Below are 20,791 nucleotides of genomic sequence, written 5' to 3'. Positions count from 1 at the left end.
AACTGTATTCCCTCGCAAACTTTTGAATTCCCTCGAGAAACTGCGTTCCCTCGCAAAAATATTTACGTTCAAACATTACATTGCAAAACTTTTGCGTTCCCTCAAGAAACTTTGCATTCCTTGACTAAACTTTTGCGTTCTCTTGCAATTTTTTTTGTGTTCCCTCAACTAACATTGGCGTTCCCTCGAGAAACTTTGCATTCCTTGACTAAACTTTTGCGTTCTCTTGCAATTTTTTTTGTGTTCCCTCAACTAACATTGGCGTTCCCTCGAGAAACTTTGCATTCCTTGACTAAACTTTTGCGTTCTCTTGCAATTTTTTTTGTGTTCCCTCAACTAACATTGGCGTTCCCTCGAGAAACTTTGCATTCCTTGACTAAACTTTTGCGTTCTCTTGCAATTTTTTTTGTGTTCCCTCAACTAACATTGGCGTTCCCTCGAGAAACTTTGCATTCCTTGGCTAAACTTTTGCGTCCTCTCGCAGTGTTTTTGTGTGTTCCCTCGGCAAACATTTGCGTTCTCTCAAGAAACTATGCGTTCTCTCACAAAACTTTTGAGTTCCCTCGAGAAATTGTTTTCTCTGAAAACGTTTTAATTCCTTGAGAAACTGTTCTCTCGCAAAACGTTTGAATTCCCTTGAGAAACTGCGTTCCCTTGCAAAACTTTTGCGTTCCCATGAGAATCTTTGCGTTCCTTGGCAAAACTTTTGCATTCTCTCAAGTTTTTTGCATTCTCTCACCAAACATTTGCGTTCTCTCGAGAAACTTTGCGTTCTCTCACCAAACTTTTGAATTCCCTCGAGAAACTGTTCCCTCACAAAGATATTCACGTTCTCTCAGCAAACATTTGCGTTCTCTCGAGAAACTTTGCGTTCCCTTGCAAAACTTTTGAGTTCCTTTGAGAAACTGCATTCCCTCGCAAAACTTTCTCAAGTTTTTTGCATTCTCTCACCAAACATTTGCGTTCTCTCGAGAAACTTTGCGTTCTCTCACCAAACATTTGCGTTCTCTCACCAAACTTTTGAATTCCCTCGAGAAACTGTTCCCTCACAAAGATATTCACGTTCTCTCAGCAAACATTTGCGTTCTCTCGAGAAACTTTGCGTTCTCTCACCAAACTTTTGAATTCCCTCGAGAAACTGTTCCCTCACAAAGATATTCACGTTCTCTCACCAAACATTTGCGTTCTCTCGAGAAACTTTGCGTTCTCTCACCAAACTTTTGAATTCCCTCGAGAAACTGTTCCCTCACAAAGATATTCACGTTCTCTCAGCAAACATTTGCGTTCTCTCGAGAAACTTTGCGTTCCCTTGCAAAACTTTTGAGTTCCTTTGAGAAACTGCATTCCCTCGCAAAACTTTCTCAAGTTTTTTGCATTCTCTCACCAAACATTTGCGTTCTCTCGAGAAACTTTGCGTTCTCTCACCAAACATTTGCGTTCTCTCACCAAACTTTTGAATTCCCTCGAGAAACTGTTCCCTCACAAAGATATTCACGTTCTCTCAGCAAACATTTGCGTTCTCTCGAGAAACTTTGCGTTCTCTCACCAAACTTTTGAATTCCCTCGAGAAACTGTTCCCTCACAAAGATATTCACGTTCTCTCACCAAACATTTGCGTTCTCTCGAGAAACTTTGCGTTCTCTCACCAAACTTTTGAATTCCCTCGAGAAACTGTTCCCTCACAAAGATATTCACGTTCTCTCAGCAAACATTTGCGTTCTCTCGAGAAACTTTGCGTTCCCTTGCAAAACTTTTGAGTTCCTTTGAGAAACTGCATTCCCTCGCAAAACTTTCTCAAGTTTTTTGCATTCTCTCACCAAACATTTGCGTTCTCTCGAGAAACTTTGCGTTCTCTCACCAAACATTTGCGTTTTCTCACCAAACTTTTGAATTCCCTCGAGAAACTGTTCCCTCACAAAGATATTCACGTTCTCTCACCAAACATTTGCGTTCTCTCGAGAAACTTTGCGTTCTCTCACCAAACTTTTGAATTCCCTCGAGAAACTGTTCCCTCACAAAGATATTCACGTTCTCTCAGCAAACATTTGCGTTCTCTCGAGAAACTTTGCGTTCCCTTGCAAAACTTTTGAGTTCCTTTGAGAAACTGCATTCCCTCGCAAAACATTCACGTTTTCTCGCAAAACCATTTGAGTTTGGACAAACACGTTCTGTTTACTTTACAGCTTGCAGTGTTTCATAAAGCTCTGACATTCACAATATAGCATTTCATAGTTTTATTTTGAACTTAGAGTCAAGTAAAAAGAAATACAGTCAGTTTAGGCTAGTTCAAGGCACGGTTTTGGGACATTAGAAAATGCTTAATGTGAAACACTGGAAGACCAAATTCAATGCTCACCTTATTAATATAGCACACAGACCAGAATTTAAATGTAACATGCGAAATTGCAAGTTAAGCGTTTCCCTTTTTGCAAGAGAATGCAAAGTTTCTTGAGAGAATACAAATAAATTTACAAATATTTTTTCCTTCCACCCTAAATTTTTTTCACTCACCCCAACTCTTTCCACAACCATGTCCCTTTGGGGGCTCCGTATGCTGCTGACCCAGGAACTGGTGTTCTGAAATTGTGGAATAAAGTTATTTTTGTTTTCTTTGAGCACAAAGTATTCTTGTGGCTTCATAAAATTACGACTGAAGCACTGATGTCACATGGACTATTTTAATGATGTTCTTACTACCTTTATGGACCTTTAACATGGTAATTGTGTTGCTGTATGTGCAGGGTCAGAAGCTCTCGGATTTCATCGAAAATATCTTCATTTGTGTTTCTAAGATGAACCAGGGATTTAGTTTTAGAACGACATGAGGATGAATAATTTATGACAGAATTTTAATTTCTGGTTGAACTATCCCTTTAAAATTGCATTTCACTTGAAAAATACACTGACGCCTTTCCGCAATCCCTTCCTCTCTCAATAGACCTCTAAATTCATTGCAGAATTATTCATGTTTTTACTGAGAATCCTGTGAACGATTTGAGATCCCATCTGTCCTCTGACTGTGTTGCATCTCTTTTTAACAGAGTTGGTGGAAAAGTATCCACTAGTGTTCCCATGTCTGTCTTTGAGCTGCTTTTGGCTTCTCGCCTTAGCCATTCCTGTGAGATGATTTTTAGACCTTGTTTGAAAAGAACAGACACGACTTGGAGGCATACGAGGCAAAAGAGTGAGAGATGGAGAGAAAAACAGAGGTGTCAGGATTAGCCGTATCTAAGCTAACGCCCCCGCGCTGCTCTTCAGATGTGGCTAATCTCTCCCCGACTGGGTTTGCACTATAGCAGGTGGGAGGTTGAGAACTGTGTTTTATCCCCCCCTTTTAATATTTTTGATGGTGGATCCTATGGTGGACATCTGAAATGAGGAGGTGAAGCCCCTCTATTTTTTTTTGCGCAAATGTTTTAGGTTAATGGCATGTATAGCTTTTATTCCAAAAATCATTTAGATTTTGACTAGGCACTTGCTTCCTTGCCTTGTCAGACAAAACAATCCTTGTGGAAACTGCTAATGTTGGATGTGTCAGAATGAATAGGGTGTTGGAAGACATTGCCCTTCCCATTCTGAGCTACTTGCAACGCCTCGTTCGTCTATTTTGTTTGCAGTATTTTTTACTGTAGATTGACCTGTTTTTTATAAACAGGCTGAGCGATTGTAGGATGTGCAATAAATGGTGGCTTTTCCTGTGTTTTTGTACATCTCTTTGTCTCACCACCTCTCTCCTCACCTTGTTTTCCGTTCTCTTTATCAGTGTCAGACTATTCCAGTTTGACGGACAAGTGCGTGCAGGCAGATGAGAAAAAAACATCCATAAATATCGAGTCGAGTGACCTGTTCTCTTTCGTTCCTGCTATAATGGAGGGATGAGTCATAGCTCAGCTGTCCATTTCTCGTGTTCTTTTTTTCTCTTCATTCGAGTGCCACATTATCACATATAAGAAGCATCATGTTTCAGACAGAATCCAATTTGTACTTCAGCATGTGCTGAGACAACTTGGCAACCGCATAGCAACAACCTACAACTTGTAGCGGTGATAAAAATTGGCTTTACATTGGCTTTTTATACCATTTCCAACACTGAATTAAAAAAAAGTGTACTTGGACCTTTTTATCTCACAATTCTGACCTTTTTTCTTGCAGTTGCAAGTTTTTTTTTTCTCAGAATTGCAATATAAACTCACAGTTGTGAGTTATAAAGTCAGAATTGCGAGATATGAATAGTTGTGGATTTTTTTTTCTCAGAATTGCAAGTTTATATCTTGTAATTCTGACTTTATATTAAGTCAGAATTTGTGAGATAAAGGTCACAATTAAAAAAAAAAATTCCCCTCAGAATCACACTTTATAACTCAATTGCGAGTTTATATCTCACAATTCTGACCTTTTTTCTTGCAGTTTCAAGTTTTTTTTTCTCAGAATTGCAATATAAACTCACAGTTGTGAGTTATAAAGTCAGAATTGCGAGATATGAACAGTTGTGGATTTTTTTTTCTCAGAATTGCAAGTTTATATCTTGTAATTCTGACTTTATATTAAGTCAGAATTTGTGAGATAAAGGTCACAATTAAAAAAAAAAAATCCCCTCAGAATCGCACTTTATAACTCAATTGCGAGTTTATATCTCACAATTCTGAGAAAAAAGTCAGAATTGATACAGAGATACAGACTCGTAATTGCAAGAAAAAAGCCAGAATTGCGAGATACAAACTCAAATTTGTGAGAAAAATTCGCAAGATGAATTTGCAAGATATGAACTCTATGAACCATGACTTTATCTACAACACGCAAATGTGAGTTGAGTCAGAATTGTGAGATAAAAAGTCAATCTTTCCACCCCCCCCCCCCCCCTCAGAATTGCACTTTAAGATATTATATCTTAAAGTGATGTAATTTAACTTTAAGATATTATATCATTATTTTTGCAAGGAAAAAAAGTCAGAAAAAAGTTGCAATTTCAAGTATATCCTGCAATTCTGACTATAACTCACAATATTGAGTTTATATCTCTCAATTTGCAGAAAAAAAATCAGAATTGTGGGATACAAACTTGCATTTGCAGGGGAAAAAAGTCAGAAAAAGTCGCAATTGCAAGTATATCCTGCAATTCTGACTTTATAACTCACAATAGCGAGTTTATATCTCACAATTCTGAGAGAAAAAAAAAGAATTGTGGGATACAAACTCGCATTTTTAAATATATCCTGCAATTCTGACTTTAACTCGAAATAGCAAGTTTATATCTCAGAATTTGCAAGAAAAAAAGTCGCAATTGTGAGTTTATATCCCGCAATTCTGACTTTATATCTCGCAGTTCTGATAAAAAAGTCAGAACTGCGAGATGTAAACTTGCAATTGCGAGGGAAAAAAATCTGAATTGTGAGATAAAAAGTCGCAATTACCTTTTATTTTTTAATTCAGTGGCGGAAATGGGCTTTCATACTTTAAAGAAAGTTCCAACTTCATTTTTTTTCGGGTGTCTTTTTGTCTTTGAGCTAGGCCTAACCCATAAGTGCATTTCTCACGTTATCTCTTCTTTTTGTTAATCATGTAGTATGTCAAACAAAATAAGCATTTTTATGTTTCAGAGAAAATCCAGTTCTGGATTCAAGCATGGGATTCAACAACAAGGTGGTGATTGCTGGCACAGGAAGTATTAGTTCTTAAAAAGCAAGTCAAATCACACTCCAAGCAAAGTTGATTCTCCATCATCAATCCAAAGAACAGGCTGTAAATACAAATTTACATTCAACAAGTGTAGACCTAAATGTAATACTGAATTTGATAGCATGACCATAATCTCAATTTGTTTCCATTTATTTTGCAGCCCTATGCGCAAGTGAAATCTACGAGACCACATAACTCCGCATAAGGCCATTGTCTGGATTTGTTGCCTTTCCATTTTCAAGCAAATGGTAATTCAAAAACAAAAAAGTACACCTCTGAATTACTGAATCACAGTTCCAGTGAGGATTTTGTCAACTTCCAAAGTATGTTGCCCTCTAACACTCCTTATTCTGGTCATCTATATTTCGAACAAAGATGTACAATATTGACACTGTCCAAATTGCAGCAAGCCAGCTGTGTTGTCTCTGTGATAGTACGTGTCATGTGTATGTCTTGCTTACCAATGAGCAGTTTAAGGTTGTCAAACTGGCACAGGTACAGACAACCAAACCTCAGATAAACAAAGACTCAAAACGTGCTTAGCCTATCAACTGTGGTCCACTCCGCTGCCAGGTTTCTCCCAATTCCCCACTCAAAATCTGGCTAGAGTCCATCTACTGTTCTAGACCTTTCCAAAAAAGGCAACTGACCTATTTCTCCTTATCGCAGAGCTAATATGGGGACAAATAAGGTTCAATTAGCATGTAAGATTGTGAGCCAAGAATGTGTGACTGTCTTTAATTTGCAACTAACAATGAAGCAGGGATGAAGTGGCGATAACTAGTCCATAATTCCTAATGACGCTAAACATAATCATCTGGGGCTGGTTTGAGCTAGTGTGTTAGCAAGTTTTAAGTTGAACAGCGGAGAGCAGCCTTTAGCAGAGAATATGTCAGACTGCAGAATAATGTGAGTTGATTATATGTGACATTTCTCATTTAGTCAACTCAACAGGTGTGCAGTAATACAGTAGGTTGGCTTTAACATCTCTCTCCAACGGTTGATTTAGACACCAAATCAGTACATGTTTCATTTGATTTTATATTGTTAAAATCTAGGAACATTATAATAGTGGGTTGGCATGTGCTCCCTTTCCCCCCTTGGCTTTTCAACTGTGCCAACAAGATAATGAGAAAGGTTTATTTAGATTCCTGATTCTGGCTCCATAGTGTGTTATATGGACTTTCCAACAGCAAAAGACCCTCGGAAATTGCCAGGGAAAACTTTTATAGGCATTTCAAAATTGCTGACAATTTCCAGCCAGAAGCTACTGGCTGAGTCAGACTAGCCAGCAACATTTCTCTTGGTACAACATTAAAGACAGTGGGACCGGGGGAAACAAGGCATGGTGCAGTTTTTCCATCCTTTGGGTTCACCCAAAAATGTAAGTTCTGATGTGTGAAGATTTCAGATAGTAAGACAGTAATATCGTTGTTTACCTGGAAACCTAAAGCTGCATTAGATATACATTATATATGAATGCAAAAAAAAAATTATATTTTGAGTACTCAGTTGAAAATGCACACATAACCTATCAATCGTACTTACAAGTTGTGGTTTGGAGATGCTTGTTGGTCCAAATAAAAAAGGTACAGACTTATTTTTCATGGACAAGCATTGCATTGCAGTCCAGTGTTGAACTCTCGAAGATTAAAGAAGCAGTCCTCTTTAAAATGGCGAGCACAACAAAAGGTTTGAATTGTATCACTGTGGTATCATGGGAAAACACATGATGAAAACACACTATTTTAAACTTTAACTTTAAAATGAGCAGAAACAACTAAATTCTTAACATTTTCTCACCTAACTTAATTTCATTATGTTCAGTCCACTTAAATTTGTAAAAAAAATAAAATAATTGAGCTTAATCATTTTGTGTTGGGACTACATGAATCATTTTTGTTGAAACAACTAACTAAAAAATGGATGTGTAGTTCCCAGCATGCTTTGCATGGGGTCACATTAAGAGGGAAAATGTTGACAAAATTGTCATTTTAAGTGTTTTAATGAAAGAAAATTTGTCTTACATGTCTTATACATGTAATGGTGTGTTATGTTTGAGATTGAGAAGAGGTTTGGAGATTTTTTGTTTTGTTTTGAAAAAGTTTTGAGGTTACCACTTATGCTTAGGCAGCTTCATTGACTTCCTGTTATATGCAATGAACAATAACTGTGCTAATACCAGTTCTGAGATCAGTCTTCTTTGTTCAACTCTTATAGTATATTACAACTTTGAATGAACTTATCATTAACATGCCAACTTGGGTTTTTGTTAATTATTATTAAAAAAAAACTTGTCCAGTGAACCTAATTAAATTAACACTTTTCCACACAATTAGTTCAGATACATACAAGACTAAATCAAGTTCAATTAAACAATGTTTTGTTGAGTTTTATTCTTCTTGTATGAACCTGAACTAATTACGTGGAAAGGTTTACTTTAATTTTTATTAAAATGACTGAACAATTTTTTTTTAGTGTATGTTACCCAGCCTTGTAATGCTTGACTGCCTCAGTAGATTGAGACAAGCAAATTTAGCTATAGAAGGAATACTTGCAAAAAACAGCTAACTCAAAGAGTTACACCACATTCTATCTAAAAGTATGTAGTTTTAATAATGTTAAAAAGGTTTATGAATTAGGTTATAAACTTGTCCATTTTGTTGGGAGTGCAGTGCACTTTTGTGCTACTGAATGGCTGTGATATTTAAGTGATTCTGTCACATCGTGCTGTTGCATTGCGTCTGGTATGGACAGCCAAATTGCTTGTCGCTGGAATTTTGTCGTGTCGTGTGTAGTTAGGACACAGTGTTAGGGAGAGAGTAAAAAATATTATTAAATACAACTGTTTTGGTGCAAGAATCCTCGACTAACATTAGAAGCAGTCTTTAGGGAAAATAACTTTTATGCAAATTGCTATAAAAGTGTAGAAAGAAGAAAACTGCTCTGTACCAACATGTGCATGGGCGTATGTGTCTGTATCTTCGAATCATGCTGTGATAACTAAATGTGTGGGTTTGTTATCGCAGTGTTAGGGTGTGTATATGAATATGCGCTTATAATATTGGGAGAAGAGTTTCTAGTAAAAAAACGACTCGATAAAAGCCCATGCTGCCAAATTCGAGCCTTCTCCCTGAAGTGCAAGAATCGTTTGTACAGAGCTGCCACTTGTGGTCTAATTGGCCAGCCTTTCATCCTGAGCCTCCAGGCTTTTCTTAATATCCCTGTCTCGCTATTTCTTTCTCCTCTGTCTCCTTGGTTCCTTCCATCCTGTCTGCCCTTCGCTATTCTTTCCCTCCTCTCCTGTATCCAATTTCTTATCTCTCCGTCTCTCTCCTTGTGTGTTCCTCTTCTCTGTCCCTCTCTGTGATTGCTCTTTCTCTCTCCCACCCTCTATCTCACTCTCATCTGTTGGTATGGCTCAGACTGCATCATCCAAGAGGACACGTGTTCTCTGTTTATTACAGAGCAAAAGAAGGGAGGGGAAGAGTGAGCGAATGAGGGAGGGTGGAACTGAGGTAGAAAGATTCACACAGCATAGCCCTCACTGGGTAGACAGCATCGCTCTGAAACGCACTCACGAGCAAACAAAAAAGAGGCTAAACACATCAGAATCCTTTTAGACGACAACAGAAACACAGTCCTTCAGCAGAGGTAAGAAATCTCTGTTTACTTATTGTGGTCATTGTAAAGAGGCAAGGATTAGAATGATCATTCAAAAGAACTCCAAAACATCTGTTGTTAGGTCATGGTAAATACTTGGTTGTTTTTGTTCTGTACAAAGAGACATCAGATCCGAAAGTGCCCCAACACAGGGCCTTGAGGGATCTCAAGAGACGCATAAGAGTCCCTGCTGCGAGTATTACAGCGCTTGTGTTATAAGCTATGCTTCATACTTCCAGCCTCTGCAATGGCGTGAATGGGAGGTCGACAGGTTAAATTTATTAACCCCGCAAAATAACTGCGTCAGACAGGGAAGCTTTGCCAAAAACAACAAGCCAGTCCCAGTCCATCCAGACCACCCCTTAAATTCAGGGTAAGTCCACTAACAGGTGTCCTTTCTCGTTCATTGGAGTAATGCTATCTGCTGTGGTGCTGAGAAGTATTCAGGTCTGTGTAATAACAGATAAGCAGAGCTTTTGTTTTTCTAATCTCAATAACACTTCACAGAGTATCTGACGCCAGTGTACCTGGTTGGGTGCCAGCTCGCATAGGAGGCCTGGAGGGCCGTGGAACTTTCCAGGGTGGATAAACTGTGACTTATCATAAGGCTTGACACTTTTAGTTTTAAAGGGGTGATGGATGATGTTGCTAGCACGTGCCTTAAGATGACAGTTTAAAACAAAAGTGTTTTATGCTACAGCTAATGGCAACTGCCACACCTTTGTCACACTTGGTTGACAACATGGAGTGCAGCTGGAATACATTTTGTCTATGTAAGGTACTAATGAATGATAATATTTGGCATGGTTTCGAAGTCATTGAAAAGACAGCGGCACTACTGACGCAACTTGATGCAAGGCTGTGATTAATTTTTTTTTCGCGCTAAATCTCCCTGCAAGACAACAACGAGATGCCCCCATTTCAACATTACATAACAAAGCAACAGACGCCTTGGAAAGTTTTCTGCCTCACTCTTACAAAACCCATACCTCCTGGAAGCCTTCGCTGTTAGAACTGTCGCACTGTTCCTTCACTGAGCATGGAAAAAGATTCTTCAATAAACTGCATGTTAGCTTTGCTTTACTAGAAACTCTCCTGGCTTAAGAATTACATAAAGAATGTAATTTATAGAGGATTTTTAAAGGTACATTGCCTGGAACCTTTTCGTAAAGCATCTCTTTGTAAGAGGCATGCCTTGAGACAAGTGTCGGAGGGGGCTTCCTCAACATCTTGCCCAGGTTAACGTACTTGCTGTGAGAGTTTTCTGAATACCGAATATTGTGTATAGCTGAATTACAAATGGATCTTGTTTTGTACTGATAGATGGGGCCCGGATTGTTCTGGAACTTCCCATCCAAGACTAGCTGCACGGTTCCACAGAGCCTGCTGCAGACAATGTACGTAGTTCCGCCTGTAACAGAGGTTTTAGCCTTTCTTTTCCGTTTTTTAGCATCCATCCCTTCATTTTTTTGTTCGTCTCTTTGCTTGTAAAATCCATGGCCCGTTGCTGTGTCTGACCACATCTGACCAATCACTGGGCAATGGCCAAACAAGGTCAAGTGTCAATAACCATCATTACTCTGCCGTAGATCATTATTCATAATCCATCGCCCAATCCAATAGTTGTCGAATGTTCCAGCCTTCAGTGTCTGACCAATCCGTTCATGTAGGTTTATGTGTCCAAGCTGGCTTCATGTAAAAAGTTTTTTTACTTTTACTGCAAGTCTCATGTCCAATATATCCACCTTTTTTTCCCTGACGCGGCTATTTCTGAATTTTATGGGTCAGGCTTCCGGTCTCATCAGCATCCAGATATTTTTTAGCTGTGCAAAACTCGTTTTGCGGCTTGATATTGCAAATTGGTGTGTCTTACCATGTTTTTTTAATGTATTATTTTAATTATGATCACACTGGTTTGTAGTGCAAATAGTTTTACCATTTACTGCATGCTGATAATGTACCGGAAGTCTCACCCATAGGCTTACTTCCACGTTGAAGAATAAGGTGGATAGGAATCTGAATGATGAAGTCTTGAATGTCTTTCAATCAGTTGTTGCATGAGCTACATGCTAGTTGATTGATATTTATGAAAATAAATGTTCATATGCAAATATCCATATCGACCTTGAATGTCCATTGTTCTGTATTGGTGGCTGTTCAAGAGGGTCCTTCAAAACTTTAATTGCCTTCTGCAGTTCTCAACCTCCAGTGCCCCCAGTGAAGCTTATAATCAACTGAGCCACGTCACACCAATTTCGTGTTAATGAACTACAGCAAATGAAAAATCTCCATGAATAATTTGACAGCAAATAGTGAAGAAAGCTATTATAGGCTTGATTGTATTCTGCTCTGACTTAAATAGGGGTGCGGCTGTGATAAATACCCAGGCTGGGGCAAAAGATAGCTTCATGAAAGCTTTCAGGTGCTGGCTATTTATCAAAATGGAACCATTAATATTTCAAGGAAACCACACCTAATATCTCTCCATGGTTTCCATACAGTAGGAACCGGTTTTAAGGAAAGGTTCACCCAGGTTACAGTACTTTTGGCCAAGGTAAAATGTCGTTATTGAGGACCACATACCAGCTCACCTTCTGTCAGCCTGGCTTACAGCACTAGGCGGCTCCTGACAAGAGGCAGTGTGAGGGATTGGAAACACGTAGATGCTGGTGGTACAGATAGCCATGATTGGTCCGTCAGATGTCACCCAGAATCCCACTGGAGGTGTGAAGTGAGCTGTCTGAGGGGATGAGATTACAAGTTTTTGTGAATTCCACAGCTGCTTTTTATCTCAATTTTAATACAAGACATACTCTGTTAGGGCTGGGCGATTAATCGAAAAGTAATCGAAATCGACATTCAGAACCTATAATCGATCAAATTTTCCCAGGTCAATTATTTCAATTACTTTCCCTTTAAAAACATTACTGCGTGTGGAGTCAGGTGACCCCGCTCCGTTACGTTACGTTATTCCTCCGACATGTCGATGGAGAGCTTAAGCAGTATTTATACAGTAAAAAGTATTTACAGGATATACAAGAGTAATTTTATTTAGAAGAGATACTGCTTATTTTCTACTTTTAATATTTATTATTATTTTATAAATAATTTATTTTGTTTCCAAAAGTGCAAGTTATTTATTTTCACTAATTTAAGAAAAATGTGACTTTTTGTTTTAAGCAATGTGTGCTTTAATTTCAGTTGTTCAACACTGATGTTCAATAAATAATCATAGATAGTAGATAGTGTGTGCACCCTTCATTCGAAAATCTCTCACTTGTAATATGTGCGCATATTTACTGTACAAAACTTGTCAGTGAACTATGAGGGCAAAAAAATAAATATTATTGAAATATAATTAAATATAATTTTATTAATGAATAAAATAATCGTTCATTAATCGTAATCGGGTTAAAATGTTCAATTAATCGAGATTTTGATTTTAGGCCAAATCGCCCAGCCCTATACTCTGTTATTGTCTACTGCAGTGTTTCTCAATAATTCCAGTCTTCGGAACTCACCTCCCAGAATGTTTTAGATGCTTCCATATCTAATACACTAAGAATCTGATGGATTGAAACAAATGTTTTATTAATGGGGCATCTAAAACATTCTGAAAGGTGGGTCCTCAGGACTGGAGTGGAGAAACACAAGTCTAATGGACTTAGGTGTGCATTAGTTTATGACAGCAAAGTTCCTGGAACTGTCTATTTAGTGTGAGGGATATGTGAGCTAGTTGTGTTGTTATGCCCATTAGAGTTTCATCTTCCATCACCCTCAACATTTGACAGTAAAAAGTGGATCTAAGAATCTTGGACATGAGTGAAATATACACATTAGAAGAACATCATTCATTCTATAAAAACTAGGGCTGCCCTTAACTAAAGATTTTTCTGGTCAACTAGTCATTCATTTTAAGCATTAGTCGACTATTAATTGCACGTTTATTAATAAACCATATAAATCATAATAATGAGCCTTTAATTGCCCACATAGCCTACCTAAAAGTGGATGCGCCTGTTTTCATGTTTCATAAGGATTACATGATTTGAGAATATTTGTTTTCCATTTAAATTGGTTCATTTGAAGGTAGACATTTCGCTCTCCATAGATAATTTTTTCATGTCTGTAAGGCAAGTATACACAGAGTTTCAAAGTTTCGTGTGCAAGTTCAGAGACCGAGATGGCAGAAAGTGCATTCTGTTTGCTTTAATTATTTTACAAAAGTGCAACCTTTCGTTGTTATTCTGAGTGCACACAAATACATTTAAAAGATGTATTACTTTTATCTGTATGACCAAAAATGACTTTTACAAAAAGTATTTTAAGAGCAAGTGACCGCAACTTCCACACTTGCTACTACTTACATATTTCAGATGAAAAGCCATATTTGAGGTCGATGAATGATAGGTGCAAGTTTGGATGTCCTGCCTGGTGTACTGTATTACCACATAGACCAGCTGTTAACTATCTATCCGTCACGGACTGCGTGACTTCACTACTTCCTGTGGGTCTTTTTTTCTGCAACCAAGCAACTAATAAAATTTTAGTCGACCAAGCCTCTCCTTGTAAACTAATGGTTAGTCGACTATTAGAGGGCAGCCCTAATAAAAACAGAGAAAACAAACTCAGCAATGAAGCCAGTTTTAAGTACATGGAAAAGAAAGATACTGTATTTGTCTTGAGTGTTTGACTCTTTCCAGGCAGCAACAAGTGCTTTATAAAAACTACAGTATCTTAGGTCTTCTGCTGATTTCTCCCATACTTCCACACTGACATAAATTAATTTATTTTTATTTCCTGGTATATTTGATTCTGCCAGCATGTGGGTGGTACTTAGCACTCTCTACACATTGCTCAGGCAGCCATGTTCTTTCTATTTACCTCGATTATGTTAACATCCAAATGGCTAATTAAAACTTTGATCACTTGTATAACCCAACAGTGAAGCCAAGGAGACTGTACTGCTCAGCTTCTTGGCGATCCGTGCCAAGATCCTTCGCCTGGTTTGTATTCAGAGAATGATTTTAGAATTCAGTCCAACATAGATTTAGTCGTAAGTTTTTTGCGGACAGCATAAACACACAGTGTCCTAACCCAATTTCCAAGTATTGATTATGATTCGGTGTATTAGGTCAGAACCTTGCCTTTGAGCAGATTTATCGATTTGGTGTCTGACAGAATACTCTTCCAATGGTCTTTCCATTGTCATATTCTCTTTTTTTTTCAGCTCTGGCTGAAATCGTCTGCTCAAGCTCTTTCGATACACAAACCCTATCTAGATCCAACATTCTCTAAACATGTATATCTTGGAGACTCCAAACTCTATTTTTGTCTAGTACTGCAGTTAGGATTAGCAGTGATGCTGTCGAAAAGGATAAAGAAGGAAAGATAAAGGTTATTCAACTCCCTGAAGATTGCAGGGGCGTCTACTGGCATTACTAGAGGTTACCATAGCAACACTGACGGGGTACAGAACCCACAAAAAATAAATCTCTGCTGCAAACAAGACGGGTTTGTCTTGGATGTATTTATCTTTACCCATACAATCCAAAAACCAGTCTGCGTATAGTCAATAATCAGTTATTGGTACAAGATAAGGTTGCTAATGCCATTGCTCATACTACTTGCTCATAATACTCAGTATTAATATTGGCATGTATCTCCCGCCTTAAATTGTAAAGCTTGTTGTGGAGAGGTGTAGTATTACTTGTATGAGCTATTGGATTTATCTAGTGACCAGAATATCATAGAGACTTGGGCAGGGCTTTGTTGACTTGGGCTACAAGCAACAAGCTAGAAAACACCCAGAACACCTCAGAAACCACATAACAATTGTGGTTGCGAGGAGGCACTGGCAACTCACGTTCTGTTTAGAAAGAGTAAAAATTGCTCTATTATGGTGAAGCAAAACAGAGCGCTAACGATTATAATAATGATCTGAGAAAGGTCAGTACATGTGGGGGAGGCGGGAAGCTGAGATAGATCAACGGAGAGATCGTGACAGAGAGGAAGGGAGGGAGAGATAGAGAGGCCAATTGAGAGTATTGTGGTCTAGACCTCGTTATAATCACCTCATGCGAGGTGTTATGCAACCAAAATAATCATTCCCTGCAGGGCTCTGAATCATTCTATCCGTTCACATCCGAGGGTTTGATTTACACTGCCCATGATTCCAGATTCACGCAGCTCTTGGCACTGACAGGATATAAGAGTGGAATGACTTTCTGGTGACTTGAAGTGTTCTGAATTAAACCCAGTTATTGTGCAACTCTTCCAAGAGAATGATGTATCAAAGTGTTCTGTCATCTCTTGAGCATTTGATTAGGGTTGTTTTTCCTTTTTTATTTCTCATTCATGTTCATGTTTAGTCATTTCCACAGCATTTGTGCTTTAAAAAGGATAAGTTCACTTCCAGAATAAAAATTTCCTGATAATTTACTCAACCCCATGTCATCCAAGATGTTCATGTCTTTCTTCGTCTGTGTACTCTGGTTCAAAAAGGTAGGCAAAGGCACAAACTCCATTTTATTTTGTCCTCCAATTCTCAAAAAAAAAAAAAATCCTCCAAAAATCTTCCAGCATCGTTGTTTTACCTCTTTTTGTAAAGAATTATTGAGATTTTTGCACATTTGCTTTGTAAACACTTGGTCGGTACTTTCACCTATATTACGCCTGACCTTTGCAACATGACAACAGGTGCGTTCACATCGCATAGTTCTAAGAACTCAGTTCTAGGAACTAGCCAGAATGGTGGTTCCTAAAGAACCAATTTTCCCTTCAGGCCATTTTTCTGGTTGCACTCGCACCGGCAGCAAGAACTCTGAAGCGGCCAGTAGTGACGTTTTTATCTGTGGCATTTACAACCATCAACAATTGGTGAATGTAGGACGCCATGATTGGAGCTGTTTTTGTAGTGTGTCTTGGGTTTTGTGGTAACGGAAATGGAATGTAAATGCGCAATTACGAAAATCTGACTTTATCTCCTATGACAATTTGCAGTGTTACATATTATTAAGGCTGAGAAAACAACACAACGCTGCAGACAGCTGGTGGCTAAATGCTGTTATTGCTGTTTTCCATGTTCGTGAATTTTTAAAAAAATGCCAAGTAGCTGGTGTTTCGTATGCGTATGGCCAATCAGCGTATACTTACATCACTGGCATGTCTTATAGAACTGTTATAAACCCTACTCTGAAGTAGGAGCTAATTTAACACTCCTAGTTCCTGTGTTGCGAACACACTAAAAAGTGGGAACTTCAGCCAATAGTTCTAGGAAATTTGAAAAGGTTCCTCCAGTTTTGCTAGATAAAACCTTATTCCTCAGCTGGGATTGTGTAGAGCCTTTTAAGGCTGCATTGAAACTGCAATTTGGACCTTCAACCCATTGGCTCCCAATGAAGTCCACTATATGGAGAAATATCCTAGAATGTTTTCCTCAAAAACCTTAATTTCTTATCGACTGATGAAAAAAAGACATGATCTTGGATGACTTGGGGGTGAGTAAATTATCAGGAAATTTTTATTCTGGAAGTGAACTAATCCTTGGCAGGAACGTTGGATTAAACGACTGTTGCTTAGCCTAAATGATTATGCTAAAAATATTTCCTGAAAATAACTGCATGCTTTATAATCTGTCATCTACATACGCATATGTTTGCAGAACTATTAGAGACTAATAATGTTAGCAGTAGGCTGTGGAGGTGTTTGTTAGCTTAGTGTCATGTTATCGAAATATCAGTTGTCACTGGCAAAGCTCCCATGATCCGACTACCTTCAGATGCACAGCTGGAGTTTAATAAGTACCTAATGGAAAAATACATTGTCTCATCCATCAACGGATACCTTCAGACAACCCGTGAGCTAATGTCACAATTGGCCAGTGTTCCTGGCGATTGACAAGTCTGTGTCTTAGTGAACCTAACCACCAACAACATTCAAGCCATGTTCACAATGCCACCTCATTTTAAGTCCACAAAACACCATAACCACACCTGTGAAGCCAGATTAGCTTCTGATGGTAGCTGGTTTTACATGGGGTGTGTCTCAATCCGCTCTCTAGTTCAATATTTAGTACACTGCCTAAGTAGGCAGCCATTTTGTGAGATGTTCCAGTGCACTGAAACACCCTAGAAATTCCTAGTGAGCATATTCTCCTCCTGAAAACATTGTCTTCTTCAGTCCTTCAAGTCATCAGAATAGTGATGTTGCATGATGTCATAATCATGTTGCATGTAATTGAGTCATTAGTATCCTAATGTTTATTGGATCAAGGTCCTTGCTGGTGCCTGCAATCATGTTTGCGATATACTGATTCTTTCCATAGAGAACTGGGGAGTGGAAAGAGACGCAGCCATGGTTACTAGCTGGTCCAAGCGAACTGGTTTAGCTTGGGCCGAGATCACAGCTTGACCAGCTTTACCACCTTAAAGACCCCTGGGAAATTGTGTAACAAGTGTAGTTGTTACATAGTTCCTACTGAAACCCATTTATCTCAAAGAATAAATTTGTTGCAAACAGGAAGTTTGGGCAGGGCATATTGAAGAGATTATGTCAACGCTTTACATTCTTTAAAAAAAAAAAAGGTGCTTCACGATGCCATAGAACAGGGGTCACCAAACTTGATCCTGGATGCCTGGAAGTTTCAAGTATACCTATTAAGAACTTGATTAGCTGGTTCAGGTGTGTTTGATTAAGGTTGGAGCTAAACTCAGTAGGCCCTCCAAGACAGAGTGTGGTGACCACTGCCATAGAAGAACCTTTTTAGTTTGAATGGTTCCATAAAACCTTTAACATCTGAAGAACCTTTCTGTTTTACAAAAGGTTCTCTGTGGCGAAAGATGGTTCTTCAGATTATAAAAAGGTAAGGAACAGATGGTTCTTTAAAGAACATTTGACTGAATGGTTCTTTGTGGAACCAAAAATGGTTATTCTATGGCATCGCTGTGAAGAACCTCTATTTTTATGAATGTGGTTGTAGTTAAACCTACACACTTGTTAATCAGGGGCAGGTGCTATACGGGGGAGGGCCATTTAGATTATAGATAACATCTGATTGGACAAAAATCTGTAGTGCAGGATGAGTCATCATCATTTGTGCTCTGTTTTTCTAAAAAAAGAAAAATTTTGTCAATTTTAAAGGGATAGCTCACCCTAAAAATGAAAATTCTCTAATTAATTACTCACTCTCATGTCGTTCCAAACCCGTGAGACCTTTGTTCATTTTCGGAACACAAATTAAGATATTTTTGATGAAATCCAAGAAAAAATTGTTGAATTAAGTCAATATTTTTGTTTTCTTTGCGCATAAAAAGTATTCTCGTAGCTTTATAACTTTACGGTTAAACCACTGATGTCACACGCACTACTTTATCAATGTCCTTACTACCTGTCTTGAACGTTGAATGCGTTGCTGTCTATGCAGGGTCAGAAAACTCAGATTTTATGAAAAATATCTTTGTGTTAGGAAGATGAACGAAGGTCTTGTGGGTTTGGAACGACATGAGGGTGAATAATTAATGACAGAATTTTCATTTTTGGGTGATCTTTCTCTTTAAATGCATCAACTTTTAGGAGTAAACTACAATATAGATGATCTCAAAGCTAACAGTCAGAGTAAAGACCACAAAACTTCAGTTTTGAGATCATGAGGAACTACCAGTTTGATATCATGGGGTCTTTAAGCTGGTTTGATCAGATTTTTTTTTTCAGCAGGGACAGTATACAAGGTTTGAGTGCTGTAGGATTTGTTACAATATTGGAACACCAGACGAATTTGATTACATTTTGGTTTGCTCTTGAATAGTCTTGTTAATCTCAGGTGTGTGTGTTACCATGGTGATTGCAGGTTGCTCTCCAGGATGGCTGGCATGAAGGATCAGCAGTTCACTGAAGAGAAACCGCTACTGCCAGAATCCAGGGGACAGGAAACAGAGATGGTGAGTATGCTTTTTTTTGTGTGTGTGTGTGTGTGTGCATGGCTAAATATAGTAGACCAGTTAAAAATGTCCCCTGTTTTTAGGCAAGAGAACAAAGAAATTGGATGTGTGTGTGTGCATGATAACGGATTTATCAATGCTCACCAAACACCACATTTCATCTTAATCCACACATCTGTATTACGCTAATGTGAAATGAAAAGCATGCCGTGTGTTTAATGCCAGTAAAAAAATAAATGTTTTTAAAATATCAGTTAAAAATTTGGGACACTGGACAACAAGGGGTGTACTACTTTGGCGCTTTTCTTTAGAAGTGCTCTAATGTTCCTCTGAGCACAATTAATAATTGATAATTGAGTGATACTAGTACATCTGAAATCCATTGATTAATGATGCAATCTACTGTAATTCTTACAAAATTCCTGACAAAAACGTACCTGTGGGAACTACACTTGTTACGCAAGACGTGAAATACGTACCAATAAGAACATCCACTGCAGTTCCACTTTTGTTCATACTATCAGGTAGGTTTAGGTGTAGTGCAGATGGTACGTTATTTTAAAACATTAGAGTTATAGAGTCAGAACTGCGGCAGTGTTGTTTTTGACAACCATCTTAGATTTAGTCTTAGTCTTTTGGACTAAAATGCTTATTAGTTTTAGTCAAATTTTAGTCACTTCTAAATGTGATAGTTTTAGTCCAATTTTAGTCGACGAAAAGTCAAAAAGGTTTTAGTCTAGTTTTAGTCAAAAAAAAGGGGAAAAAGTCTTTTAACAAATTAATGTAGGTCAGTAAGTATTTTGCTGTTGGGTAGTGTCACTTATAAGTTGTGAAAATAGCAGATCTATAGTTCAACACAATGTGAGCTTCCGGATCGACTATTTTCACCAATAATTACAATAATGAAGGAATGGTTTTAGACATAAAAGACATATATTTGAAATACACCCATAGGTCCTCTCACCGTTTGCGACCACCCTGTGTGCAAACTGCCGCCATCATGGTTAATCGTCTGTCTGTCTGAGTGACAACAATGTGACGTGTTGAGCGTAACCAAACAAGGATAGAATGCTAAAACGGCTTGCCATACTAGTATGGCAAAAAGTATTTAATGCTAAAACGGCTTGCCATAGCGGCAGATACTTTTTCGGTTTTAATTGGCATGCACAATAAGCAGAAATGTCATGCATTTTAAACGTCTGACGGACCACCCACTAACATTTTCGTCTATTCTCGTCAACGAAAACTCACACGTCTCGTCATGTTTTAGTCATCAACGAGCCATTTTTATCTCGTCATCGTCTCATTATCGTCATGAAAAAAAGTGGCGTCAACGAAATGATTTCGTCATCGTCATCGTTGACGAAAACAACACTGAACTGCGGTACAAAACCGCATCTCACAGTATCTCACAAAAGTAAGTACATCCCTCAGATTTCAGCAACCATCTGAAATCTTTAGTACATCTTCTCAAGGGACAATACTATAGAAATGAAACTTGGATATATTTTAGA

At 38.3% G+C, this 20,791-nt stretch overlaps 1 protein-coding gene across 5 annotated transcripts in view; it reads left to right on the top strand.

The window, feature by feature from the left end:
• The first annotated feature begins 9,179 nt into the window (after positions 1 to 9,179).
• Positions 9,180 to 20,791, top strand: part of ndrg4 (NDRG family member 4) — a 42,139-nt gene continuing 30,527 nt past the window's right edge. For 2 of the 5 annotated variants that reach the window (XM_073832225.1, XM_073832223.1), the window contains exons 1-3: positions 9,184 to 9,330; positions 10,663 to 10,736; positions 19,187 to 19,277. In XM_073832225.1, coding sequence (XP_073688326.1) covers positions 10,663 to 10,736; positions 19,187 to 19,277 — 165 coding nt within the window. In that variant the 5' untranslated portion in view covers positions 9,184 to 9,330. Of the gene's footprint in view, positions 9,331 to 10,662; positions 10,737 to 19,186; positions 19,278 to 20,791 lie in introns of all 5 variants that reach the window. The other 3 variants (XM_073832226.1, XM_073832224.1, XM_073832222.1) reach the window with 2 other exon arrangements.

The sequence above is a fragment of the Garra rufa genome, chromosome 25 (assembly GCF_049309525.1).
Source record: "Garra rufa chromosome 25, GarRuf1.0, whole genome shotgun sequence".
NCBI lineage: Eukaryota > Metazoa > Chordata > Actinopteri > Cypriniformes > Cyprinidae > Garra > Garra rufa.
The sequence above is the reverse complement of the archived record's forward strand: the minus strand, read 5'-3'. Positions and strand labels throughout refer to the sequence as shown.